The following is a 12869-nucleotide window of genomic DNA, read 5'->3' as shown; positions in this document are numbered from 1 at the left end:
TCTCTTCTATTGGTGCAGTCCGAAAATCCCAAATGTATTTTTAATTCTCTCCTTCGAATGGTGTAAGAGAACAAACAAACCCCACTGCCTTCTAGCACTGATGAGGTTACCTACTTGGGTCACGAAATGTCTGCAAGAAAACTAGCACCCACCCACCCACTCCCCAATGTCATATCTTATCAACAGCTCAGTGTCGGCAAACGAGACCTTTTTTTCCTTCTTCCTTCTAAAGTTGGGTGGCCGCAGCAGGGCATTCAGGCGCCGCGAAGAGTTTAGGGAAAATTCCCGTCATTCCGTTGCATCGGCCTTCCAGCCATTCCTCGTTCACTGTGGAAACAGAACAGATCCATGGTGAGGATTGTGGGGGGGGGGGGAGGGAGGGATCCAGGGGTGGGCGTGGCCTAATTGGCCTCCTGCACCATGGCGGGGGACGGAGAGGCGTTTTTGCCCTCCCCGGACTCCGGAGGCTTTCCTCGAGCCTCTGGGAGGGCTAAAACAGCCTCCCCAGGCTCCGGAGGCCCTCTAGAAGCTGGAAACAGGTGGTAGGCCTGTTTTTTCGCCCTCCCCGAGCCTCCTCATGCGCCCTGCACTTATCTGCATCCAAAATGGGCCGCGTGGGGACTCCTGAGAGGGGTGGGGTCAGCGGGGCCAGCCAGGAGTGGGATTTGGGGGTTCTCCGACCTGCACAGAATCTTAGCTACAGGTTCTCCCGAACCCCTGTGAACCTCCAGCAGTCCTGGGAGGATCGCTTGAGAAAGAAAACCAGCCTCCGTTGATCTCTCCTACCTGAATTCCCAAGCGAGGGAAAGAGGACGCTGAGCTCACTGATCCCAGCAAACCCCACTCTTGGGATCCGTGTCCTATTTCCTACCTTCAGACAGGATCTCGAGGACTTCCCCGTCTTTAAAATTCAAATCTTCTGGCGCGTCAGAGGTGTAAGAACGTCGTCCAACCATGCGGTAAAGGACAGGCCTATGATCCGCTTGTACTTCTTCACCCTTGAAGTGGAATGGCAAAAGGAAGAAATTGGTGAATGCTATTTTGCTCCTTCTTTTCTTTACTTTATTCTTACTATACCAGATTACTGGTATAGGACAGTCCTGAAAACTGAGTCGCCCCCCCTGAACGCAAGAAATAATATATACCTGGCACCAAAGGGTCAGTGTGTTACGTTGTGCATCTTGGCATAAATTCATCAGTTGTCCATCGCTGTTAATAGTGATGAAATCAGTGCTTCCCGAAGCTTTGTACCTGTGTAAAGTCCGTGACAGACACAAATTTATGGATGAGAGAGAAAGAGATACTCCTTCATAGTTATTCACAGCCCTCTCTAAGCGGTTTACAGAGTCAGCCTCTTTCCCTCAACAATCTGGGTCCTCATTTTACCCACCTCGGAAGGATGGAAGGCTGAGTCCACCTTGAGCCGGTCAGGATCGAACTACTGGCAGTGAGCTGTTAGCCTGCAGTACCACATTCTAACCACTGCGCCACCATGGCGCTTAATGTCAAATTCTACAGACCCTATTTCGGTCGTATCCGTAATGTGGATTGGTTGATTGAAAAACAGCATTGGGGGTGTGTGGGAAAAACAGCCTCCTACCTCACTTTCAGGGTTGCCACCTGCCGACGATATTCTTCTTGTAAGATGGCCCTAAGTTTTGCCAGGGATGGGACCTTCTCAAATTTTTGATTTACAACGAAAGAGCTGTGAACTTTTAAGTAGAAACCGTCGTTCGTGGGACCCACCGGTGGTGACTGCAGAGAGATGAAAAAAAATCCCGCTGGAAAAAATACAGTTTCTGCCAATTTTCTCTCCTCCTCCCATCGCCCCTTAAATACAGGTAGTTCATTTAGTGACCAGAGTTCGGTGGTAAGGTGGTAAAACGTGGCAAAATTCACTTAACAACTGTCTCGTTTAGCAGCAGAGAATTTGGGTTCAATTCCAAGGTGGGTTTCAGCAGGTTCTGACCAGTTCTGGCGAACTGGTAGCGGAAATTTTGAGTAGTTCGGAGAACCGGTAATAAAAATTCTGACTGGCCCCGCCCCCATCTATTCTCTGCCTCTCGAGTCCCAGCTGATCGGGAGGAAATGGGGATTTTGCAGTATCCTTCCCCTGCCACGCCCACCAAGCCACGCCCACCAAGCCATGTCATGCCCACCAAGCCACACCCACAGAACCAGTAGTAAAAAAAATTGAAACCCATCACTGGCTCAATCGTGACCGTTGAAATTGAAGATTATATTTTTGAAAAGCGGAGAAACTTACCTCTGGAAGACATTCCGACTTGGGATTTTTGGAATCGATTTCATTTCCTTCTCTCTCTCCTGCAAAAAAAAAATATAAAAAAAAAAGTTTGTCTTATTTTCATTTCTTCCGTTCGAGAAAAAAAAAAGAGAAAAAGGCAATTTTGCTGGCAAAGAAGTCAAAGCAGTCCTGGGAGAAAGAGGTGGGAGGAGGCGCGGGAAAATCTGCCTCTCTAATCTTTGGAGGAATTTAAACGTTGGGGAAAATAGATTCCTAAAAGACTAGACCGGGAAGGAAATGTTCTCTTTGGCGGGGTTGAAATCAACGTCACCTCTCTAAATCGCACTCCTCGTTCTTACCACAATGTTGATATATGCATGTTGTGGTCGGAATTGGCTGTTTCCCTCGCCTTCCCATCGCTTCTCGTGTTTCCCAGCAAAGTTTGAGAGGCTGTATAGATATTGGTTGTGTAACTAAACAGATTTATTGTATTCCCTCACAAGTGCTTCATTGTGGCGCCTTCGATTTCCAGCAAATTATGTGTTTGTGCACATACGTGTTTGTCTGTCTGTCTGTCTATCTATCCTATTTGTCTGTCTGTCTATCCTATCTCTCTATATCTCTCTTTCTCTTTCTCTCTCTATCCATCCATCCTATTATCTGTCTGTCTGTCTGTCTGTCTATATATATATCCTATCTATCTATCTATCTATCTATCTATCTATCTATCTATCTATCTATCTAGCCATCCTATTATCTGTCTATCTGACCGTCTGTCTGTCTGCCTACCTACCTACCCACCTACCTACCTATGTCTGTCTGTCTGTCTGTCTATCTATCTATCTGTCTGTCTGTCTGTCTGTCTGTCTATCTATCTATCCTATCTCTCTCTCTCTCTTCTCCCTATCCTATTATCTGTCCGTCTGTCTGTCTGTCTGTCTATCTATCTATCTATCTATCTATCTATCTATCTATCCTTGTTTGTCTGTCTGTCTATCTGTCTGAGGGAGCGAGGGAGAGAGGAATAGAGAGAGAGGGAGGGGGAGAAAGAGAGGGGAATAGAGAGAGAGGGAGGGGAAGGGGGAGAGAAAGAGAAATAGAGAGTGCGGAATAGAGAGAGAGGGAGGGGGAGAGAGAGAGAAATAGACAGAGGGGGAGGGGTGAGAGGGAGGGAGAAAGAGGAATAGAGAGTCAGGGGGAAGGGAGGAAGGGAGGAAGAGAACAATAGAGAGAGAGGGAGAGGGAGGGAGAGAGGGAGAGAGAGAGAGACCTTTGTCTGCCTGTGGATCAATGAAGCCCTCCATTAAGAAGGGCGGTATAAAAATTTAATAAAATAAATAAATAAAATAAATTCACAAAACTTTTCTTGCTGGGTTGCAGTGACCCCCACTAGATAATCCACTCAAGAATCGTCAACTTAGCCTGACCTGGCATCCAGCTCTTTTGGTTCTCATGAAGAAGACCGGGAGGTGTCATTTCCGGTGGAGGTGGGATTCCTTGGGTGATCTTCTGCAAAAAAAAAAAGAGAGAGAGAGAGGGAGGGAGGGAGGGAGGGAGGGAGGGAGGGGGAGAGAGAGAGAGAGAGAGAGAGAGAGAGAGAGAGAGAGAGAGAGAGAGAGAGATGCATTTTCGTTCTTCCCAAAAAGATGTAAGATCCTTCCAGTTTTTAGCTTCTGTGGAACCCAAGGCAACTGGGTAGAGGAGATGGGGAGGAAAAATTCACCCCAGACAGATTATTCCTCTTCTGAAGCCCCACTAGAGGGCACAAAAACACATCGTTTGTATCACCAAAGTAGAAGCTCTTCTCCGTCTGCCTACAAGGCAGCTGGTCTCAGGAGCGGCGAGGAGCCCTGGCAGGACTTAAAAGTTGGCCACCTGCTGCTCGGTGACCCACCCAACCTCATTCTTCCCCATGTTGTCCCACACACCTGAGGCATCTGATGGGAAGTGTCAACGCTTGAGCCCTCTTCAAAAGCAGAAGAAATGATCTGTGCAAGCAAAGGAATTCAGAGATGAGTGAAATAGCCAAAAGATCAACTAGGGTGACTATTTAGCGTCTCTCCTCGTGAAATCCAAAGTTAGGTTTTGGGTTCTGGTTGATTTCCAGAGCATGGAGAGAGCCAAGAGACCTCTTAAAAGTTCTTCTGGCCACACTCAGGGTCTCAAGAATCAAAAGGAGAAGAGCTATCTTCTCCGTCCTGATTTTCATCGCTTAATTCTGACATTGAGGTAGCCATTCTTTGCTTCCACTGTAGACATCTGGAATGGGATGTGGGAATATTTCTCATTAAAATCCCATTTTAAAAAAAATCGAGCTTGGCAAGACCAAGTGTTTTCAACTCCCACCTAACCTTGAGTTTTCTTGATAGCTTCTCATCCAGTTGATCGTTTCTCAACGGTACTTGACTTTTGAACCCAAACTTGGTTAATGGGATCCAGTGTTTCTCAACCTTGAAGATGTGTGGACTTCAACTCTCAGGATTCCCCCAGCCTGCCATGATGGTTGAAGATGTGTGAAGACGGTTGAAGATGGGTGGATTTCACACAACTCCTAGAATTTCCCAGTGAGCCGTGATGGCTGAAGGTAGTTGAAGATGGTTGAAGATCACTGGAGGTTTTTTGAGAAGAGGCTGGACAGTCACTTGTCTGAAATTGTATAGGTTCTTCTGCTTGTGCAGGGGGCTCGACTAGAAGACCTCCAAAGTCCCTTCCAGATTCTATTCTATTCTATTCTATTCTATTCTGTTCTGTTCTGTTCTGTTCTGTTCTGTTCTGTTCTATTCTATTCTATTCTATTCTAATCTACTCTACTCTACTCTACTCTACTCTACTCTACTCTACTCTAATCTACATTCTATTCTATTCTACTCTATTCTATTGTATGCTACTCTACAATCTATTCTATTCTATTCTATTCTATTCTGTTCTGTTCTGTTCTGTTCTGTTCTGTTCTATTCTATTCTATTCTATTCTATTCTATTCTACTCTACTCTACTCTACTCTACTCTAATCTACATTCTATTCTATTCTACTCTATTCTATTGTATGCTACTCTACAATCTATTCTATTCTATTCTATTCTATTCTATTCTATTCTACTCTACTCTACTCTACTCTATTCTACATTCTATTCTATTGTATTCTCTTCTCTTCTCTTCTCTTCTACTCTACTCTATTCTACTCTACTCTACTCTCCATTCTCTATTTATTCCAATCTCCTATTCTTTCTCTTCTCTTCTCTTCTCTTCTCTTCTCTTCTCTTCTCTTCTCTTCTCTTCTCTTCTCTTCTCTTCTCTCCTCTCCTCTCCTCTCCTCTCCTCTCCTCTCCTCTCCTCTCCTCTCCTCTCCTCTCCTCTCCTCTATAGATGTGTAGACCTTAACTCCCATGGCTGGCTGGGGAATCCTAGGAGTTGAAGTCCACCCATCTTCAAGTGTCCAAAGTTGAGGAACATTGCTGTAATCAGACGCTGGTATAGATAGAACATCTGAACATGGTTTGAGAGGATTTCAAGCAAAATAAACCCAGCTTTTATAATCACCTTGGATTGACCGAGATAGTCCTTTTCTTTCAACTCTCCAGCCTGCAAGGGAGGCCTAAAAATTTTCCCTGGGGGGACGGTCTGGGGTTCCAAGAAGAGATGACCCTGAGATAAAAAGAAGAGGCAAAATCTCAGCTCAAAAAGGGAGAAGAACAGAGTGAGTTTTAAAATGGAATGAAATCTCAAGTTTTTTTTCAGGGAGGGAAGGGTGGAATTTGCCTGGCTGAAATCCCTCCCTCCCTCCCATTTAAACGAGAGGACTTACCTCTACTTGCTTTAAAGCAATTGCGGTTCGTCTTTGGGGCATTTGCCCGGCTGCTTCTTCCAGAGCTTCTCGCGCTTCGTGCCAGCTTCCAAGCCGACAGTGGGCAGCTGCCATATTGTGCAGAACCTGCGGCCATAGAGAAAGGAAGTTGTAAGCTCTGGTGGTCACACAGAACTCTTTGGCAGAGAGAAAGATGGACGCTAGACCAGCTTGGCCTAAATTTCCCAGGCAACGGCAACAGATCTGAAAAAGCTGTTCAGAGTTTTATTTTGTTTTTCAAAGCAACTGGGAGGGGGCTCCCAAGGGAACTTGGAGAAAAGTTGCAAAGGATTTGCTCCCGAGCAAATAAATGGCAAAGGTTTTCATCCGCAGCAGAGTTGAGTGGCGATTGCGCTAAATAATAAAAAGGCATTTTTTAAAAAAAAAAAGTGTCTTTTTCATCGATGAGACAGTTTTTGGCATTGGTTTGGCCCAATCTTCCTTTCTTCCTTGGCCCAATTTCAAGAGTTTCGGAGCCATAATTCCATGCTGGTGGTGAAATCCAATATTTTTTTACTACCGGTTCTGTGGGTGTGGCTTGGTGGGTGTGGTCTAGGTTGGTAGGTTTGGCAGGGGAAGGATACTGCAAAATCCCCATTCCCACCTCACTCCAGGGGAAGGATACTGCAAAATCCCCATTCCTGGGGGAAGGATATTGCAAAATCTCCGTTCCCTTACTGATCAGATGAACTAATTCCTTCCTGCAAAAGCTCACGTCCCGTTCGCTCCTCTTTTATGTCTTATGGGAGGGGCCAATCATCTCCAAGCCTTACTTCCAAGTCGACCCTGTTCCCTTAATTGTTCCTGTTTCCTGGCATGCGCACACTGGGAACAGGCTCCCGCTGTTCTTCTGCCTCGCTGAGGTCAGACTCCGGAGACTCCGGAGGCAGCAAAGAACTCCCAGATGGCCTTGGCCCCCTCTCTGCCTTCGACTCAGAGCCCTCGTCCCAGCCTTCCCCAGCCTTCCCCAGGACTGGCCCATGTTCCTCCCCAACCTCCTCACTGTCCGAATCTGCTGCTGGCCATTGGTGGGCCACAACAGGTTGAAAGTCAAGGACCACCTGTGATACGATACAAAATTCCTTTATCCAATGAAAAGTGAGAAAATATCTTTTTTGTGTTTGTTTGTTTGTGAGATGCACGTTCAGAGTGATGCTGCTTAGAAAGATGGAAATTTATCCCCCCCCCCCCGTTTTACTCCAATGTCACTCAATCCTGTTTCTCATCTCTCACCTCCGAGGCGCAGAGCACAAAGGCTAAACCGATCTGTTTGTAATTGATGCAGGAATTATTCCCGAGAAAGCACAGAGCCTTCTTCCCGTCTTTCAAAGCTTCCTCGTACCTGGGGTCAGAAGAGAGGAGAGAGAAAGATGGGTGGTGGGGGTGGTGGAAAGGAGGGTGGAAAAAAACGAAGGTAAGGAAGAAAGTTGCATTTATTATTGATGGAGAGCGCGGTACCCTGTAAAGGCTGCGCTTTATAAAATGTCACACCGGATGCGTTGCTTCAACAGCTGCTTCCAATCAAAACTTTAGATGACAGAAGCGATGGGATTTATTTATGAATTAAATTTATATGCTGGCCCTCTCCCTGATAAGGCGACTCTGGGTGGAGTCAGATGAATTAGAATTTGAAAGAAATAGAAATAGAATTAATTAGAATTAGAATGGATAGGATGGGGTAGGGTAGGGTAGGGTAGGGTAGGGTAGGGTAGAATAGAATAGAATAGAATAGAATAGAATAGAATAGAATAGAATAGAATAGAATAGAATAGAATAGAATAGAATAGAATAGAATCAGAGGTGGGTTTCAGCAGGTTCTGACCAGTTCTGGAGAACTGGTAGCGGAAATTTTGAGTAGTTCAGAGAACCAGTAGTAAAAATTCTGACTGGCCCCACTCCCATCTATTCTCTGCCTCCTGAGTCCCAGCTGATCGGGAGGAAATGAGGATTTTGCAGTGTCCTTCCCCTGGAGTGGGGAGGGAATGGGGATTTTGCAGTATCCTTCCCCTGGAGTGGGCTTGGAATGGGGATTTTGCAGTGTCCTTCCCCTGGAGTGGGGAGGGAATGGAGATTTTGCAGTATCCTTCCCGTGCCACACCCACCAAGCCACGCCCACCAAGCTACACCACGCCCAGCAAGCCACGGCCACAGAACCAGTAGTAAAAAAAAATGTGGATTTCACCACTGCTTAGGATCCTGGGTTTAGCGCGTCATGTGAAATGCAACATGGGAGGTGACCCTTGCTTACCTGCCCAGCTGCAAATGAACGTAACTTCGTTGGAAGAAGCCCACGGCTAAGCAATTGTCTTTGGAAAGCGTTTGATCAAAAGCCTGAAAGGAAAAATAGAAATAGCTCGTCAACAGGATGAAGGCCAAGTAATTTTCCCCTTGCTTTTAATCATGGTTCGTCTTGGAGAAAGAAATAGAAAGTTGATGTCACTCGCATCGAGGGGTGCCTCGCCGGCCGCTACTCAACCCTCCCTGCCCACCCGGGCCCCTTAGGGCCCCACTAGGAAGCAGTTGTTGGAGCTAAGCAGCCACCACGAGAAAGAGTTGGCAAAACAGCTGGCTCAGTTCGAATTGGATCTGACCGAGAAGGAGGCTCAGCAGAAGCACCTCACTGAGGACTAGGAGCATAGGCTTTCCAAGCAGAGGGAAGGCCTGCGGGAGAGAAAGGTCAGGTACCGGCACCTGGAGGATCAGCGGACTGAGACGGTCAGCCAGTTCCAGGCCATGAGGCAGTCCCACTGGAACGAGACCCTCCGGCTCTTCGCCACCAGCGGCGCTTCCCTCCAGCCTTCGCCCAAACCCCCACACCAGGAGGCCAAAGCAGACCCCGAGTCAGAATTTCTTTCCTCCTCCGATCCACATAAAAAGACCCCGAAGGGGGAGACTCTCTGCAGCAACACAAACGTTCATTGCACATATCCGGCCCAGGGGCCATAATTTTGAGGACTACTGATTTAGTGCAATATTTAAAAAATGCAAATAATTTTTCTGCGGGCCACCAAACTTTTCTCGCGGACCACCAGTTGGTGACTGCTGGACTAGAAGACTCCAAGGTCCCTACCAATCTTATAATTCTATTTTTATTTTATTTTTTTTAATGTGAGCTGGCCACCTCGGTAAGCCTGACCTTCGTTGCATCGGGAAGCCGTGAATCAGAGGCTTGGGGTTTCACTGGAGGCAGCTTGTTTAGATTGCATTGCTGGGAAGGACTCCATCAACCCTTTCAAAAGTAGGGCACGGCAGGATGCCAAATCTTTTCTGCGTGGGGGCCCACGAGCCCAGAGGGATGCTGAACTTAGCGAGGAGTCATTTCAATGGAGTTTGAACAGAAATAGATTAAACTCTGCTGTATTGTGTCTTTTATCGGCTGGAAAGCGGGGTGCTCCTGAGCATGGACAAAGTGCCTTTGGGAGAAGGGATCCCAGCTGAGCGGGAAAGTGTTTATTTTACCCACCGTCTCTCTTTCGATATTCCTGGGTTGAACTTAGCAAGGAGTCATTTCAATGGAGTTTGAACAGAAATAGATTAAACTCTGTTGTATTGTGTCTTTTATTGGCTGCTGGAAAGCGGGGTGCTCCTGAGCATGGACAAAGTGCCTTTGGGAGAAGGGATCCCAGCTGAGCGGGAAAGTGTTTATTTTACCCACCGTCTCTCTTTCTATATTCCTGGGTTGAACTTAGCAAGGAGTCATTTCAATGGAGTTTGAACAGAAATGGATTAAACTCTGCTGTATTGTGTCTTTTATCGGCTGGAAAGCGGGGTGCTCCTGAGCATGGACAAAGTGCCTTTGGGAGAAGGGATCCCAGCTGAGCGGGAAAGTGTTTATTTTACCCACCGTCTCTCTTTCTATATTCCTGGGTTGAACTTAGCAAGGAGTCATTTCAATGGAGTTTGAACAGAAATAGATTAAACTCTGTTGTATTGTGTCTTTTATTGGCTGCTGGAAAGCGGGGTGCTCCTGAGCATGGACAAAATGCCTTTGGGAGAAGGGATCCCAGCTGAGCGGGAAAGTGTTTATTTTACCCACCGTCTCTCTTTCGATATTCCTGGGTTGAACTTAGCAAGGAGTCATTTCAATGGAGTTTGAACAGAAATGGATTAAACTCTGCTGTATTGTGTCTTTTATTGGCTGCTGGAAAGCAGGGTGTTCCTGAGCATGGACAAAATGCCTTTGGGAGAAGGGATCCCAGCTGAGCGGGGGAGTGTTTATTTTCCACGCCGTCTCTCTTTCTACATTCCTCTGCTAAGTTTATATTTGAACTAAACAGAGATGCTGTTTTCTTTAGGAATTGGTGGCACGAAGTCATTGCAACACCGTTTAACTCTGCGCTGCAATTCAGAATAAAAACAAGTTTCAAAATTGCTTATTTTGAAAGAAGCGACCTAAAATTGATATGAAAGAAATGTCTTTATTAGCCGAAGCGAAAGTTTACAAAACTAAGGTTGTTTTGTTTAATCTCCACCAACAAGTCAGCAATTGAGGGAGTTTTTTTAAAAAATCCCAGAACGCAAGCAGGAGAGAGTGAGAAAAAATATATTTATTTGTGGTGCTCGAATCGTAAGCGACACTTATGATTTAATGGTCCCCCCGGATTGTAAATCATAACTGAAAGTCTTGCGAAATCCAACTGTTGAGCAAGTCACTATTAACTGGGCCACCCGTCACCACAAACCATCATCCAGGGGTCATGAACTAAACCAGCTCAAGCCAAAGAAATGACATGCCGGCTTAACTTGATGCATGAACTAAGTTGTTTGGGCTCGATTCAAGGAATCGCGGCCAGAGAAATAATGGAATATCGAAATGTTAAGTTGTGTTTTTTGGGTTCCTTTGAGAATGCAAGCCTGAAACAGAATTAGCTAATTTGGAATCGACTGTGTGGGAGTAACCGTTGCATTTTATTAACCAAAGTTTAGGCTTTAAACCTAGGACGGTTGCCAGCACTTTAGATATTTGGGATTAAAGTTTCTCCTCCTTTGCAAACATTCGAAGTGCAAAGTCCATTAACTTCGTGATAAGAAAAGGGGATTTGGTCCGTGCTTTCCAAATTATATTTTGAAAGGAGAGTTGGCAAACGCTGTTTCCTCGACACCGAGAGCTTGATTTGAGGGACCACAATGCTAACTCTTTCTTCTCTCGTCGGTGATTTTATCCGATTTTTTATCTTTTCCTTCTTTGTAATTTGAATTTCTAAAAGATAAAGGCTGGGGGGTTGGGGAAATCAATCCCCCATACGTGGCTATTTCCGCCGCCTCCCCCAGTAGTGAAATCCAATTTTTTTTTACTACCGGTTCTGTGGGCGTGGCTTGGTGGGCATGGCAGGGGAAGGATACTGCAAAATCTCCATTCCCTCCCCACTCCAGAGGAAGGATACTGCAAAATCCCCATTCCCTCCCCACTACTGGGGGAAGGATACTGCAAAATCCCCATTCTTAAAAATTCTTTTTAAGGGTTTTTTAATTGTTCTGTTTTGTTTATCGTTTTAATTAATGGGGCCAAATCTATATATATATATATTTAACTGTATTTTAATATTTGTATTTGATGTTTTTATTTGGCTGTTCACCACCCTGAGTCCTCAGGGAGAAGGGCGGTATACAAATTCAATAATAATAATAATAATAATAATAATAATAATAATAATAATAATAATAATAATAATTCCCTCCCCACTCCAGAGGAAGGATACTGCAAAATCCCCATTCCCTCCACATTCCTGGGCAAGGATACTGCAAAATCCCCATTCCCTCCACATTCCTGGGAAAGGATACTGCAAAATCTCCATTCCCTCCCCACTCCTGGTGGCTCTTCTCTGCACTCTTTCTAGAGTCTCTATATCTTTTTTTTTTTTTTTTTACAATGTTTCTGGATCGTACAGTGGTTGAGAAACTTTGCTTCTCTTACCTCCAGAGCTTGATCCAGATTTCCTTGCTGGAGATACAGGCAGCCAATGTTGAAATCTATCTTGGAAGGAGGATTCTTGATGCCACGAAAAATTTCCAAGGCAGTGTCAAGATTGCCTTTCTCAAGGGCTACGACGCCTTTGTCCCAGTCTCTTACTAGCTGTTGATAAGCCATCAGTCTTGGTTTCTAAGAGCCAGTGATCTGACAACAATCTTGAGTTGGTCGTTGGAGAGTTGATCTCCGGTTTTTGTTCTGCTGGATTCGGCTTTTAGAATGAAGTAAACCAGGAAGTTGAATATCTTTTTTTGCTCAAGGAAGGAAATGCAGTTGGTGGAGGAAGGCGAGTCCTCCAAGATAATAACCTTATCATCATAAGACAATCTATCAAGGACTCCTGGGTGTCGCTATGATTCCAGAGAGGCACTAGGTGGCGTCAGAGAGACACAGAAACCTCTTTGTCGCCATCTAGTGACCGTCTTGAGTTTTTTTTCCAGCCAGTTCGGGTTGATTTAGGTGTGTGTGGAGTTAATTCTGAAAGAAACTTTACTAAGTTTAATAAGCCCCAGGCTCAGCTAGTTATTTTTATTTCTATCTTGCCATTATTATTATTATTATTATTATTATTATTATTATTATTATTATTATTATTAAAAAAATAACTCAAAGCAGGGAACATATCCAACACGCTTTCCTCGCCCTGTTTCTCCATAACAAGCCCCCTGCGAGGTGGACTGAGAGAGTGGGACAGGTACAAAGTCACCCAGCTGGGTTTCAAAGCTAAGGCGGGACTTGAACTCATGGTTTCTTCTGTTTGCAGAGTCGGTCTATCTGAGTGTGCCCAGTTGCCAAATCCATTCGTTTAACCGG

At 45.3% G+C, this 12869-nt stretch overlaps 1 protein-coding gene across 2 annotated transcripts in view; it reads right to left on the bottom strand.

The window, feature by feature from the left end:
• Window positions 1-12277, bottom strand: part of NOXA1 (NADPH oxidase activator 1) — a 12826-nt gene extending 549 nt beyond the window's left edge. Inside the window, exons 1-12 of one of the 2 annotated variants that reach the window (XM_060685601.2) lie at window positions 12003-12277; window positions 8337-8419; window positions 7322-7430; window positions 6050-6175; window positions 5785-5889; window positions 4174-4233; window positions 3673-3754; window positions 2267-2325; window positions 1601-1755; window positions 1146-1251; window positions 872-998; window positions 1-327 (exon numbers count right to left, since the gene is read on the bottom strand). The exon at window positions 1-327 is cut by the window's left edge and continues 549 nt beyond it. In XM_060685601.2, coding sequence (XP_060541584.2) covers window positions 227-327; window positions 872-998; window positions 1146-1251; window positions 1601-1755; window positions 2267-2325; window positions 3673-3754; window positions 4174-4233; window positions 5785-5889; window positions 6050-6175; window positions 7322-7430; window positions 8337-8419; window positions 12003-12176 — 1287 coding nt within the window. In that variant the 5' untranslated portion in view covers window positions 12177-12277 and the 3' untranslated portion in view covers window positions 1-226. The remainder of the gene's footprint in view (window positions 328-871; window positions 999-1145; window positions 1252-1600; window positions 1756-2266; window positions 2326-3672; window positions 3755-4173; window positions 4234-5784; window positions 5890-6049; window positions 6176-7321; window positions 7431-8336; window positions 8420-12002) is intronic. The other variant, XM_060685602.2, reaches the window with a different exon arrangement.
• Between the last annotated feature and the right edge of the window lie 592 nt (window positions 12278-12869).

This window comes from Pantherophis guttatus, chromosome 16 (assembly GCF_059756535.1).
Source record: "Pantherophis guttatus breed Tessera chromosome 16, ASM5975653v1, whole genome shotgun sequence".
NCBI classification, from domain to species: domain Eukaryota; kingdom Metazoa; phylum Chordata; class Lepidosauria; order Squamata; family Colubridae; genus Pantherophis; species Pantherophis guttatus.
The sequence above is the reverse complement of the archived record's forward strand: the minus strand, read 5'-3'. Positions and strand labels throughout refer to the sequence as shown.